The 13,230-nt window shown below is 57.3% G+C and overlaps 1 protein-coding gene across 1 annotated transcript; it reads left to right on the top strand.

Moving 5' to 3' along the window:
* Positions 1 to 3,807: 3,807 nt before the first annotated feature.
* On the top strand, positions 3,808 to 13,218 carry CTSZ (cathepsin Z). Its single transcript, XM_068987715.1, has 6 exons — positions 3,808 to 3,973; positions 4,426 to 4,589; positions 8,644 to 8,823; positions 10,565 to 10,715; positions 11,310 to 11,472; positions 12,667 to 13,218. The coding sequence occupies exons 1-6, from the start codon at positions 3,828 to 3,830 to the stop codon at positions 12,775 to 12,777; spliced, it is 915 nt and encodes a 304-aa protein (XP_068843816.1). The 5' UTR covers positions 3,808 to 3,827; the 3' UTR covers positions 12,778 to 13,218.
* The last annotated feature ends 12 nt before the right edge of the window (positions 13,219 to 13,230 follow it).

The following is a 13,230-nucleotide window of genomic DNA, read 5'->3' on the forward strand; positions in this document are numbered from 1 at the left end:
AGGTTCTCAGTGTGCTTGCCAACTTCCCTTCTGGGTCCCAGGAGACTGGATCTGGTGCAAGAGGCGGGCCACGCTCCAAGGGCTCCTGGGCAGGCTCCTGGGTGGGCCTGATGGGACCTGCCGGGTGGACAGTGGGAGGCATGCTCTGAAGGTGAGACTGACAGGCCAGTCTCACAAACGTGACCCCCAGGAGGCGAGTCCCCTCCCAAGCTAGCCTGTGTGACCAGCAGAGGATGTGGTGTCAATGGCATTTGGGGGCCACATTCACAGTACAGGGTCATCTAACTGAGTGACTGTGTGGACAGAGGAACAGCTGGTGAGGGGCCCATGCTGCCCACAAGCCAGACATGCCTCCCAGCACACCGGCACCCATCACAATAAAGGCAGTATCCAAGACCTGGCTCAGCCTGGGAAGGTGAGAGAATAGGAAGTGTCTGCCATCTGCCGTGGAGGGCAGGCAGCATGGCATGAGCCAAGAAGGAGGAGAGGGCTCAGAGGCAGGTCCACAGTGAATGAAAACTCACCTGTGTTCTTCTTGTGCAAGTGGGCAGGTTGGCTCGGGCCCAGCCTGGCTGTAAAGTGCAAGATTTCTTTATCAGGACAAGGGGACAAATCAACCTTATTTTTAGAAATGAATAGGCTTTTGTGTCATGGTGTTGCATCACGTGTTTGCCAGGAGACTTTATGGGGCAATAAAAAAGAACAGCCTAGATTCAAACTTGCCACCCATGAACCCTCAGTCTGAGTATAGGTCTCTCGTCCTCTTTGGAGCCTCAGTCTCCCCACCTGTAAAATGGGTGATAGCATCTGATTCCCACCTCACAGGCTTGTGCCAAGGATCAAAGGAGAGAAGACTTTCCCAGACAGGAGTTGTCTAGACTGACTTTGTATCTGCCTTCAAGCACGTCTGAGCGGCAGGGACGAATCAGTTACTCAGTTACAGGCCGGCTCCCTGAGCCTCTGTCCCAGGCAGATAAGACGAGTCATTATCCACAAAACACCCTCCCAGACACGCAGAGCAGTGGTGGCATCAGGAAGAGACAGAGCTTTCATACCCGCAGGGTCCCCAAACCTGCAACTCAGGTGCACCTGCTCTGGGGAGAGACAAGCAGGTGGGTGGGGCGGCCAGTCCAGCAACTCCTTCCTCTCTGCAGTCCCAGCAGGTTTTGAGTTTCATCCGTGCACCTTCAGAGAGCTCCTGGAGTCAAATGCCCTCCCCTCACAGCAGTGGCCAGAGCTAGGGCCCCTCCCTCAACAGACCACAGCACTGAGGGACTCCCAAAGTGACGCGGCCAGCTCATCCCTCAGAGCTGGGAGCCAGGCAGACGTATATCTGTGGACCAGAGCCAACTTCATGGGGAAGAAACGGCCCAGAGGCTTGACTCCACGTGGTGCACACATCACAGGTGCTGAAGAGGCAGAGCGGGTCACAGGAGAACTCACTCGCTTCTTCTTGCCTTGCAAGTTGTGGTTTCAAATGTCTGGCCTCCCTCCCCGCTCCACCTGCTAGATTTTCCCATCATCCTCTGAGTCTGCATAGCTTCCAGGGCAAGGAAACCCTGGTACACTACCTGTCAGCCTGAGAATGTCACTGTCCCTCCCTTTAACTTGCCTTCTCCAGGGCCCAGGGCGTGACCACTGCCCCACTCTGACCCTTCTCAGGCAGGCCCAGCTCCAGAATGTGCAGCTCAAAATGAAAATGGGGGCCTTGGCAGACCAGCATCTCACCAAGTGCTCAGGGCCCTGTTGAAGTCAGGTGTCACACGCCCACAACACCAGCCCTGACCATCATAATACGGATGCACGTGGGCCTCCTATGAGAAGCCCAGAACACCTTCAGAGCATCCAGGTCCCCCAACACTGCAGGAACAGAAGAGCTTATAACCTGGCACATTTCCACCCAGCGTCAGGGATGCAGCCCCAGACCTCATAGCACTCCCCTGAGGTGGGGCCGAGGGGCCATCTGTGTCCCGTGTTGCACTTCTTGGGCCCTGACAATCTATTGGCACTCAGGAGGTCCCCACAATATTCATCACCCTACAATGACCACTGTGGTCATTCTTCAACAACTATGAGCTTTTATGATTTTTTTCCATGTTTATTTATTTATTTATTTTTGACTGTGCTGGGTCTTTGTGTCGGCTCAGGCTTTTCTCTAGTTGTGGCGAGTGGGGCCTACTCTCCAGCACATGAGCTTCTCACTTCTTCTTCTCACTTCTTCTCTTGTTGAGGAGCACGGGCTCTGGAGCACAGGCTCAGTAGTTGCCCCTCATGGGCCTAGTTGCCCCAAGGCATGCGGGATCTTCCTAGGTCAGGGATCAAACCCATGTATTCCGCATTGTCAGGCAGATTCTTTAACACTGCATTACCTGAGAAGCTCATATTTTTATTTAAAGGAGACCCAAAACCCACCTCTTAGGAAGACCCCACCTGGATGGTAGTGTCACCGGGGTCACTCAGGGACAACCCCACTGGCTTGTTTCCTCCTATGGATGGAGGACCCATTGGCTGGTTTACCTTGGCTGTGGAGGAGAGGGGTGAGAGATGGGGAAACACCGACTGGAAACTCCCTTCCCACACCTGCTGCACCCAGGGAAAGGGAAAGGCTTTGGGACCAGGCCCAGGACACATGCTAGGGCAAGCACCAAGGAGCCAGCTTTCCAAGAAGATAAAGGACACCTCAGTGGATAGAGGCCATGTCTACATGTCGCCTCAGAGACTGCCTCTCGGGAGCGGGGACCAAGCCCTACTGGGATTCCATGGGCACCTCAGGGCTTCCAAGGGTGGCCACAGAAATGGCTGGAGGTCCGCAAGGCAGCTACTGTGATTTCTGTGTGCAGGCTTGGTGCCAGCAGAGCAAAAGACAGGGACCAGGGGGAGGTGTCCATGTGGTAAGAGCAGGGTGCCCACATCGGAGGACCCTACGCCAACACTGGACTCTAGGACAAAAAGCCTGGACCCTTTTCTCCCAAGATCAGGGAGGCTCTTCTGTGGCCAGCTCAGGTCACGAGGAGTCACGAGGAGCCGGAAGACAAGGGAACTCCTGAGTTATGAAACCCAGGGCCCTGGGGTCGAACTTCTGCTTTCGGTTGTTTGAAGATGAAATGCTTTCTTAGCAGAAACCTCCCCAGGCAGCTTTGGGAGCTGGCAGGAAGAAGATTCAGGCTCCAAGTGAGACTTTCCTTGAGGGGCCTTTTCTAGAAGGATTCAGTCTTCCTTCTCTATGTAGCAGCAATGTCTCTCCAGAATGGGTCTTAGCCTCATGGAAAGCTAGGGTGCTCAGGTGCCTGGTCATGTCTGACTCTTTTGCAAACCCTGGGACTGTAGCCTGCTAAACTCCTCTGTCCATGGGATTCTCCAGGGAAGAATACTGGAGTGGGTTGCCATGCCCTCCTCCATCAGGAAGCTAGAATAGGGCGCGGTTCTGCCAGGAGACCCCTGCCCATCATCCCTGGAGGCTGGACCCAGGCGGGATGCGGGGATCCGGGGCATCTCTCCGGACCGAAGGGTCCCAAGACGCCAAGGCTGGGGGCGGGGGCCCCAAGAATGAATGAGATCTGATAGATCAGAGGCAAGAGGCAAGTGGCGGGGTCGCGGCGGGGTCCGCCGAGGCCTGGCGCGTGACCCGAGCCCGGACGGGCCGGGCGGCCGGGCGGGGCGGGGCCGGGTCACCGGGGGCAGCAGCGCGCCCCGCCCCGGGGGAGTGTCCCGCCGGGCGCAGACACCTTAAGGGCCTGCGGGCCGGGGAGGAAGCCTGCGGAGGGGTGACCGGCGCGAGATCTGAGTTAGGATTCGAGTCGGGGTCCGATAGCACCGGCGAGGGAGCCATGGCGTCGTCCGGGCCGCTGGTGCCGCCGCTGCTGCTGCTGCTCGTGCTGCTGGCGGGCGCGGCGCGGGCCGGCCTCCACTTCCGCCCGGGCCGCGGCTGCTACCGGCCTCTGCGGGGGGACCGGCTCACCCAACTGGGGCGCAGGTCGGGGCGGCTGGTGGGGGGGCTGCCCATCTCCCGGGGCTGCGCGCGCTCTGCCTCCTGGGGAACCCTGCCGCCTCCTTGGGGTGCCGGCAACCAGGGCGCCCTGCTTCCCTTGACCTCTGCGGGTCAGGGCCAGCCCCTAGGCTTTGGGAGCGCTTTCTTTCACTTGTGCGGGGTTGGACGGGCCTCACCCGTGCTGGAAGCAGGCCAAACTCACCGACCTGCATTTGGGGCGTTGCTGGCCAGAGCAGTCTTGTTCCTGCATTGGGGGTGGGGGTAGGGGGCTGCCCCGCCAGCTTGAGTCTGAGAGGGCGGGGATCTCCCGGTGTGAGATGGGTCGCCCCCATTCCCTCTCACCCTTCCACTGGAGAAGATGTCGGGACCCCCCACCCCCACCCCGGGAGAGGGGAGAGGTGCCCAGCGCTGATTCTTTTGGTGGTGTCTGTTCCCAGGACGTACCCCCGGCCTCATGAGTACCTGTCCCCGTCGGATCTCCCCAAGAGCTGGGACTGGCGCAACGTGAATGGGGTCAACTACGCCAGTGTCACCAGAAACCAGCACATCCCCCAGTACTGCGGCTCCTGCTGGGCGCATGGCAGCACCAGTGCCATGGCAGGTAGGTCAAGGGCCAGCGAGGCCCATCCAGCTGCCTTCCTGTCAGCATGGGTCCCGGGGATTCAGCCTGGGATGGGGAGGGGGGGTGTCTGTGTCAGGCCTCGGGGAGCGGATCTGGGGCCTTGTGCATGCCCAGCGTTCACAGAACTGAAGCTCCAGGACCCTTATCCGTCTCAAAGCTTGTGACCTGGGCCACTGGGGCCCAAACCACAGACTCACCCAACCCCCTGCTGGAGTTGGGCATGTGAATGTAACGCTGCTTTTCAGGGTAGTTAATATTTGAAATGAATGCTTGACCTAGGCTGGGGCTATTGAGAAAGGCCAGCTTTCTTCTCATCTGGACCTTAGCCACCTGGCCACAGTGAGGGCCGGAAGGCTTGAGGCCTGGAAGGAGGGGACATCAGAGGTTCACATCACTTGAGCAGGCTGCTGGGCCTGCCTGGGAGGGTGGGTTGCAGACTTCACACCAGCCTGGGTCTTCTGGCAACCCAGGTGTTCCACAGTAGAATCTATGAAACTCCTGCCCTGAGGCACTGTGCTAGGCAGACTGACCACAGTGTGGCTGCTGCCTCTGGCCAACGTTCCATGTATCACTGAAGTTTCTGACTGCCCTGTGATTGCTCCCACTTTGTAGATGAGGAAACCAAGGCTCCTGGCTGAGCGGTCAGGAGACTAGGCCTTTGTGTGAGCGTGAGTGACAGCCGGGACCTGAGCCCAGAAGCTGGGCTGCCTTGAGGGTGAAGAGTTGGGTGGAGGGGTGGGATCTGGACCCCAGGGTCCACCACTGTAGCAGGGGCACCTGGTGGGTCTCCGAGGTGGCCCTGCCCCATCTCTCCTGGGGGCTGGATGGTACTTCTGACCCTTCAGGAAGGAGGAGGGAAGGGGTTGGTAGGCTGAGCCCCATTTTTAGCTGGGGAGGCCCCCACTGACTGGAATGGAGATGGACAGGGCCCCCTGGAGAATGTGGAGCCAGAGGCTTAATCAAGGAGCTACTGGGAGACGTCTGGGCTGGGCAAGCAGGCAGGGTGTGGGTGGCCTTGAGCTCAAAGCTCATGGCAAAGGCCTGGCAAGAATGGCGCTCACTGGCCTAGAGGAACTGAGAGGGCCTTTGTGGCGGGGGCCTGAGGGTGCGGTAGGGGAAGCTGAAAAGGTCACCAGGGGCCCTGCGCCCAGGGGAGGGGCCTGGCAGAAGCCTGAGGGATCTCAGGAGGGATTTACAAGCCAAAGTTTGTATCTGTAAAGGAACACAGTGCCTGGAAGAGCTGTCTGATCCATTGACCTTTCCCCGATCAGAGGTCAACCCTCCACTGACCGGAGTGGACCCTCCTGGGCAGACAAACAATGGCTTCCCCCTCCTGACCCTCAAACATACTCCCTAGCAGCAGACATCCTCTTCCTCTTTCGCTAAGAAAAGAGAAGCCCCCAAAAGGGGACTTCCAGGGTGCTGGCCCAGCTGCCACCTACCACAGCCGGTCATAGTTCGCCTGCCCTCCCATCCCTGGGTGTCTAGCATCTGAGCCCCTGGCCGAGGCCACCCCTGCCAATGCCCGCCCCTGCCCATCGCTGAACCCCACTCTGCCTCCAGCTGCCACCCCACTTCTGGGCTCTCAGAGGTGCCTACAGCCCCCACTTCCTTTCTTACCTCCTCAAACACCTCCAGCCGCACCTCCAGCTCCTTGCCAAGGTCTCAAGCATGGGGCCGCCATGGGCAGGCCAGGTGGTCGCCGCCTGGCCTCGCCCTGCCTCATTGTGCTTGATCCGTGACCCCCAACCCCAATGCTTTCCTGGCTTTCAGTCACAGTGGACCCCTGATCTCTGCCTCCCTGGCCCCTTCAGACCCTCTTACCGGCTCCTTATCCTCCCAACTTAACTTCTGAACGTTGGGTCCCCAGGACCCTAGATCTGGACTTGGCCTTCACGTCCACCTGATGCTCTCCCTGTCACTTGGACGCCTGACACCTCAAACTTCACCTGCTTCTGCTTTTCACCACCACTCTCACCCCCAAACCTGTTCTTCCCCAGCCTCCTGATCACTCCAGGAGAACGCCTTCCTTCCCTCACTCTGGCTGAAGCCCAGAAGCATGCCAGCCACCTGCTTTTTACCTTCAGACAATCAGGCCATAGGGCTGGGCTCTCCCTTCAAGGTATATCGAGGATTCTGCTGGAACTGGGCCCTGGCCTCGCTGCTGGAGCTGCCTGACTGGTCCACCTGCTGCTCCCCTGCCGCCCCCCTCAGAAACAGCTCCGACCCAGGCTGTCCTAGGCCCCTTTCTGTCCTGCTTGAAACTATTTTAAGACTTCAGGCAGTTGAGTCAAAACCCTGACTTGCCTGCAGACCCTATGTTAGCTGACTCCTTATTTGGTGTTGGGACCCAATTTGGATGTCAAGAGCTGGAGAACGGGAGGGTGCCCTCAGGCCCGGCCCTTGCCCCCTCCCATGGGTGCCCCCCACTGTCTGTCTGTACCCCCCATCCTCTCCCCTCTTTTCCTGGCAGCACTGCATCTACTGCTGCCGTGGCCCATCTCCCCAGCCACATGAAGCTCACAGGGTGGGAGCTTTGTTTTGCTCACTGAACAGGGCCTGGCGCACAGCAGGTGATGAGGCGGCCTTGGATGAGTGGGGAAGACGAGAGATGGAAAGGGGAAGTGCCGAGTGCAACCCTCCAGGGGTGGGTCAGGTGCAGACTGGTTGGGAAACAGCAGTGGGGGTGAAGGGGGCCCTCATCCCACCTACAGGCCTTGCCCAGCGTGCGGCCAGAGTGGAGAACCTCCACGTTCATGGCATGGGGGCTTCCAGGGTGAGGCTGCAATCAGTAAAACCTCAGTGAGTTCATTTAGGCAGCTGCTATTTACTGAGCAGGCTTCCCAGGTGATGCAGTGGTAAAGAACCCACCTGCCAGTGCAGCAGACACCAGGGACGTAGGTTCGATCCCTGAGTCAGGAAGATCACCTGGAGTAGGAAATGGCAACCCACTCCAGTATTCTTGCCTGGAGAATTCTGTGGACAGAGGAGCCTGGCGGGCTACAGTCCATGGGGTCGCAAAGAGTCGGACACGACTAAACGCATTTATTTACTGAGCACCAACAATGTGCCAGGCAGCTTAGGAACTACGCTATGCCAGCACTGCGGGATGGAGATGGTCCATTAACAAGGGGGCTAAGGGGTAGGGCTAATGGCTGAAATGATGTCAGCTGGAGGGCCATCAAGGCTGGGGAGGGATTGTGAGGGTTGAGAGCAGATGGCTGTGGGAGGCTGCTGAGAAGGGGCTTGGGGAGACCTGTGGTGGGGAGGGGTTGGCCACACAGGGCTCTGTAGAGGTGTCTGCAGTAGGGCCCTGGGGGAGTGTGGCCCAGGCACTGGGGAAAGAGCTGGGGCACTGCTGGTAACTGGCTGTGGGTTCCAGGAGGCCGAGGGCAGGTCACAGGGGCGGATGTAGAGGCCTGTGGGCCCAGAGCCTGGGAGGTGACCCCAGCGATGTAGGGGGGCATGGGACTGTGGGAGGGAAGGAAGGAAGCACCTGGAGGGGGCTGCTGGGGGGTGGAGGACCTGGCTGCTTGCTCACTGTAATCAGGGAAACAACAGGCTTGGTGAGTTCCGACTTGGAGGTGGGATCTCAAGATGTGGGCCGGCGTGGATGGTTGTGGGATCATCACCTCAGGAGGTGGCAAGTGAGGTGGCCGGCTAGGGTAGGACTGGCTGGGGGACCCCAGGACTCTGCGTGTGCAAGGAAAGGGGCGTGGCCACCCTCAGCTGCCTGTGGGGTGTATGGGCCTAGGCGCGTGGGGAATGAGAGGGGTCACCCCACCGGCCCCTGGTCTGAACTCTCCAGTGCCCTAGAGGGGGCTGGTCACTAGCAGCCTTCAGACAGGACACCCCTGGAGCTGTCCTGGTAGTTGGCAGTGGGGGTCGGCATCAGTGCTGAGAGGGGCATGAGGAGAGAGAGCAGAGGCCCCGCGGGAGGAGGGGAGCGTGCTGCAGAGCGGGATGCAGGGGGCCCCCCCAGAACAGCAGGAAAGGGGGTGGGCGCCGACCCCTGCGGCTGTTGCCCCTGCAGACCGGATCAACATCAAGAGGAAGGGGGCGTGGCCGTCCACACTGCTGTCGGTGCAGCACGTAATCGACTGCGGCGACGCGGGCTCTTGTGAGGGGGGCAATGACCTGCCGGTGTGGGAGTATGCCCACCGGCACGGCATCCCCGACGAGACCTGCAACAACTACCAGGCCAAGGACCAAGGTAGGTGCCGCCCACCCCACGCTGCCCCCCAGACACACGCACATGGGTGCACGCACGCCTCCCTCTTCCCAGGGCAGGGATGGTCCAGAGCCCAGGCCCACGCACTTCTCAGGTCCTGTGGCCGGCCCCGGGGGAGGATGGGATGGAGCCCCCTGGGTGGGGCTGGGGGATCAGGAAATGGGGGCCTGGTGTCCTTGTTGAGAAAGGACTTGGGGCGGGGTTCTCCAGCCAGCACCTACTGTGGCCAGGCCAGGCCCTGGTGTTTGGATCTGGCATTTTAGTGGTTTCACAGCCTTTGTAAGGGGAACGTGGGTCTAGGGAAGAGTGTTTCCAGGAGGTGGGTGGGGAGAGCCAGCAGGCAGCAAGAGGGCCTGGCCTGAATCACAACCCTGGGCCGATGGCACTGCATGGACCAGAGGACACAAGCTGGCCCGCTTGTGCCTCCAGTCCCTGGAGCTGGCACGTTCCTTTCAACCTGCTCCCCTTGGAAACCAAAGGAGAGAGAGTCCAAACCCCAGGCCCACAGTGGGTAGTTTTAAGTGTCCTGTCTGAGCTCCCTTGTAACCAGAGCACAGAGCTGGGGCCAACTCAAAAGGCCTTCTGAGACAGGAAAGGGGAGGATGGGGATGAACAGGGGCCCAGGGAGAGTACTTTCCTGCCGCCCCAAACCCCATCTATAAAACGAGTGCTCCCACCCCTGAGCCTTCTGAAGGCGCCATCCCACGCCCACGGGTACCCCCGCCTTGCCTCCCAGCCATACTCCCAGCCAGAAAGCATCCCCCCAGACTGGTTGAGTGAGTCTTGTTGAAGTGGTAGATGCCACAGGGGTCAGAGGATCAGGGAGAGGTGCCCAGGGTGAAAAGGAGAAGGGGGGCCCCTGAGGGCTCAGAATTGGGGACCCAGGTGGTCTTGGGGCCTCGCTCTGCCCAGAGCTGGTCATGTCCGTCCTCAACCAGGCCCTCGAGCCCACCTAGAACAATAGGGCCAGATGGAATTCACCGGCCCCTGGTTGTTTGCAGTGTGTTGCCTTTGTGTTAGCAAATGTGGCCACAGATCCACCATGTTTCAGGGTGTCCTGGGCATTTGGTGTCCAAGGGGTGAATTAAACCAACAGTTTAATCCTCAAAAGAGTTTACTGTCTTGGGGGGAGGAATCTGGACAGACATGAAAATTATGGCAGAAATAGGTAACATGAAAGCAGTAAAGAGGGGGCTGTGGGCTCGAGATGGTGTGGAAACTTCCAGATCTAACAGCTGCACTTTGTTTTGAACCCTAATTCTTGATGCCTCCTCAAATGAAGAAAATGCTTACTTTCCCCCTAGATGTGTTGACCTATTCACTAGCCAACAATATAATCTCATTAAAAGGCTGCTCCCCTTGGAAATCAAAGGAAATTACTAAAAATTATTAAAAATTAAGAATTTAATTACCCTCTGTTCTCAGCTATAGGGTATTATGCAAAGGCCTTTCTCCTCGCTTTCAGGAAAAGTCGAGCTTTTGAGCGCCTACTTTGTGCTAATTAGTGTTGTCTTTTTGCTGAGAGCTGGGGAAGGAATGGTTATCCTTACTCCTGTAGCTGAAGGAAGAGGGTAATTAAACACCTGAGCATAAGGTGATTTATGTTATTAGCTAGTGGATGGAGCACTCAGCTAGAAAAGTGAAGACTGGGGTCTGGGCGCACTGCTTTGTTTGCGTGTTAACGAGGAAAAGGTCTCACGCTGCCTCTCCATGCGGTCCCCAGAGTGTGACAAGTTTAACCAGTGTGGGACGTGCACTGAATTCAAAGAGTGCCACGTCATCCAGAACTACACCCTCTGGAAGGTCGGTGACTATGGCTCCCTTTCGGGGAGGGAGAAGATGATGGCGGAAATCTACGCTAATGGCCCCATCAGGTATGGAGCTGAGACCCCTGCCCTAGTTGGGCGTGCAGGCTTCAGGTTGAGGGGACCCAAGTCATTTTCACCCCTTTTCTTCTGGCCAACTTGACCCACAAGGCTAGAAACAGCTGCCATGGGAGTTTTCTCAAAATTAAGCTCAGGGCTCTCCCAGTGGCTCAGTGGTAACGAACCTGCCTGCCAATGCAGGAGACACGGGTTTGATCCTTGGGCTGGGGGGATCCCCTGGAGAAGGAAATGGCAACCCATTCCAGTGTTCTTACCTGGAAAATCCCATGGACAGAGGAGCCTGGCGGGCTACAGTCCATGGGGTCACAAAAGAGCCTGACACAACTTAGCAGCTAATCAAAAGTAAAGCTCAGCAATCTGTGTGCCCCTGGTAGGATTATTGGGAAGGAGGCACACGTGTGTGGGAAGGTCCCAGGGCACGGCCCATGCTGTGGGGCTGCCAGTAGAGCAACCATAGGGGGGACGCCAGGTGAGTAACAACAGAAGTTTGGACAGAACCATCAGGTGTGAATTGTGATTTGTTCCTAACCGTGGTGAACAGTGGCTGCCAAAAGTACACATTCTCTCCCTGCTTGCTCTCAGCTGTGGCATAATGGCAACTGAAAAGATGTCTAGCTACACTGGCGGCATCTACTCCGAATACAACGACCAGGCCTACATAAACCACATCGTCTCTGTGGCCGGGTGGGGTGTCAGCGATGGCATGGAGTACTGGATTGTCCGGAACTCGTGGGGAGAACCATGGGTAAGACAAATCTACTGGGACTGCTCTCACCTGGATGGTTTTGGGGGGTTTGTAGCTGAGAACTGCAGCCCTGAGCAGTGGGGCTTCAGGCTCCAGATGTGGGGCTGGGGGGATTCTGTACTGCATGGTGGGGGCAGGGGGCTTGTCCTGGGCATCTCAGTGTGTTCAGCAGCCTCTTTGGCCCTTACTCATTTGATGCCAGATGCTCCTTCTCCTTTTCCCAGCTGTGACCACCACAGCATCCCCACACATCTCATGGGGGTGGGGAAGACCCTGGCTGAGGAGCCCTACTTTAAACGTTTCCATTTAGCTTGCTTTATTCCTTTACAACCATCTCATGCTTTCTTTTGTTATATTTTCTGGTCTCCTAAGTAATAACCACGGTTTCCTCAAAAATACTTTTTTTTTTAATTAATTTTGGCTGTGCTGGGTCTCTGTTACTGCACGGGCTTTCTCTAGTTGCAGTGAGCAGGGGGTACTCTTCATTGCAGTGACTTTTCTTTTGGAACCCGGGTTCTAGGCACTCGGGCTTCACCGTAGTTGTGGCGCGTGGGCTCCGTAGTTGTAGCTCCCAGGCTCTAGAGCTGACTCAGTAGTTCTGGCACACAGGCCTAGTTGCTTTTCAGCGTATGCAATCTTCCCAGACCAGGAATCGAACCTGCATCCCCTTCATTGGCAGGGGATCTGCTCTACCACCAGGGAAGTTCAAAACACTTATTTGAGTTGGGTTAAAAAACTCAGGGAGTTACAGCAACTGCCAGAATTTTCATTTCTGAGATCTCATGTTGATTACAGCTTCAGACACTAATTCATTTTGATGAAATCCAGGGAAGATGATTTATGTCAGTGATGAAACGTCAGTACTTTTTATTCAGTGACTATAAAGGGGGCTGTTAATAGGTAGTCCAGACATCTGGCTCACAAGAGTCAACATTTTAGCTACATTAATTAGCTGTTGGTATACAGACCCACGTACCCTTTGTGTTAAGGATTAACCAAGTTTAAATATTTCACGAAAGTGCTACCTGAATGCGGGTCCTAGGAAAGGGGAGGGGCAGCTAAGCGAGTGCCTTGGACACTGCAGGTTCCCTGAGCGCAAGGTGGATTGAAGAGGGAGGAAAGGGTCTGTCTACTAGGTAGGAGATGCAAGGTGTGGCGGGGTCCCGTCCTCACGCACAGTCCCACTCCTCACAGGGCGAGCACGGCTGGATGCGGATTGTGACCAGCACCTACAAAGGTGGGGAGGGCGCCCATTACAACCTGGCCATCGAGGAGAGCTGCACATTTGGGGACCCCATCGTTTAAGGCAGAGCAGCTCTTACAGAAAGGATCGCGGGAGCCGGAACCAGAGGGGATCCCATTGTCACAGGCACCGGGGTGGCGCTGCCGTGGTTTGAAGGAACTGGGGGTTGACGTTCACATGATGTGACAGCCAGTGATGGCCCTGAGCACCGAGGACAGGCACAGCGGAAATGACAGAGGGGCAAGCTGGGGAGCGGCCTGCTCCGCGCCTGCACTGGATGGCTTCCTGCCGCCAGAGCCTGGAGAAGCAGGATCCGAGGGGCAGTGAACAATGTGACCTCCATAACAGATGACTTGGCAGCTGTGGTCTGGGAGGAGAAACAGCTCACACTCACCACCAGTTCCTTTGTCACCTTGAAACCAATGGGGCGCACGGGGGAGATGGCAATTTCGAGTTGCCCAAGTGATGAATAAAATGCACACTTCACACCAGAACTAAATCTGAATGCTTTATTT

The sequence above is a fragment of the Capricornis sumatraensis genome, chromosome 15 (genome assembly GCF_032405125.1).
Source record: "Capricornis sumatraensis isolate serow.1 chromosome 15, serow.2, whole genome shotgun sequence".
In the NCBI taxonomy this organism is placed as follows: Eukaryota; Metazoa; Chordata; class Mammalia; order Artiodactyla; family Bovidae; genus Capricornis; species Capricornis sumatraensis.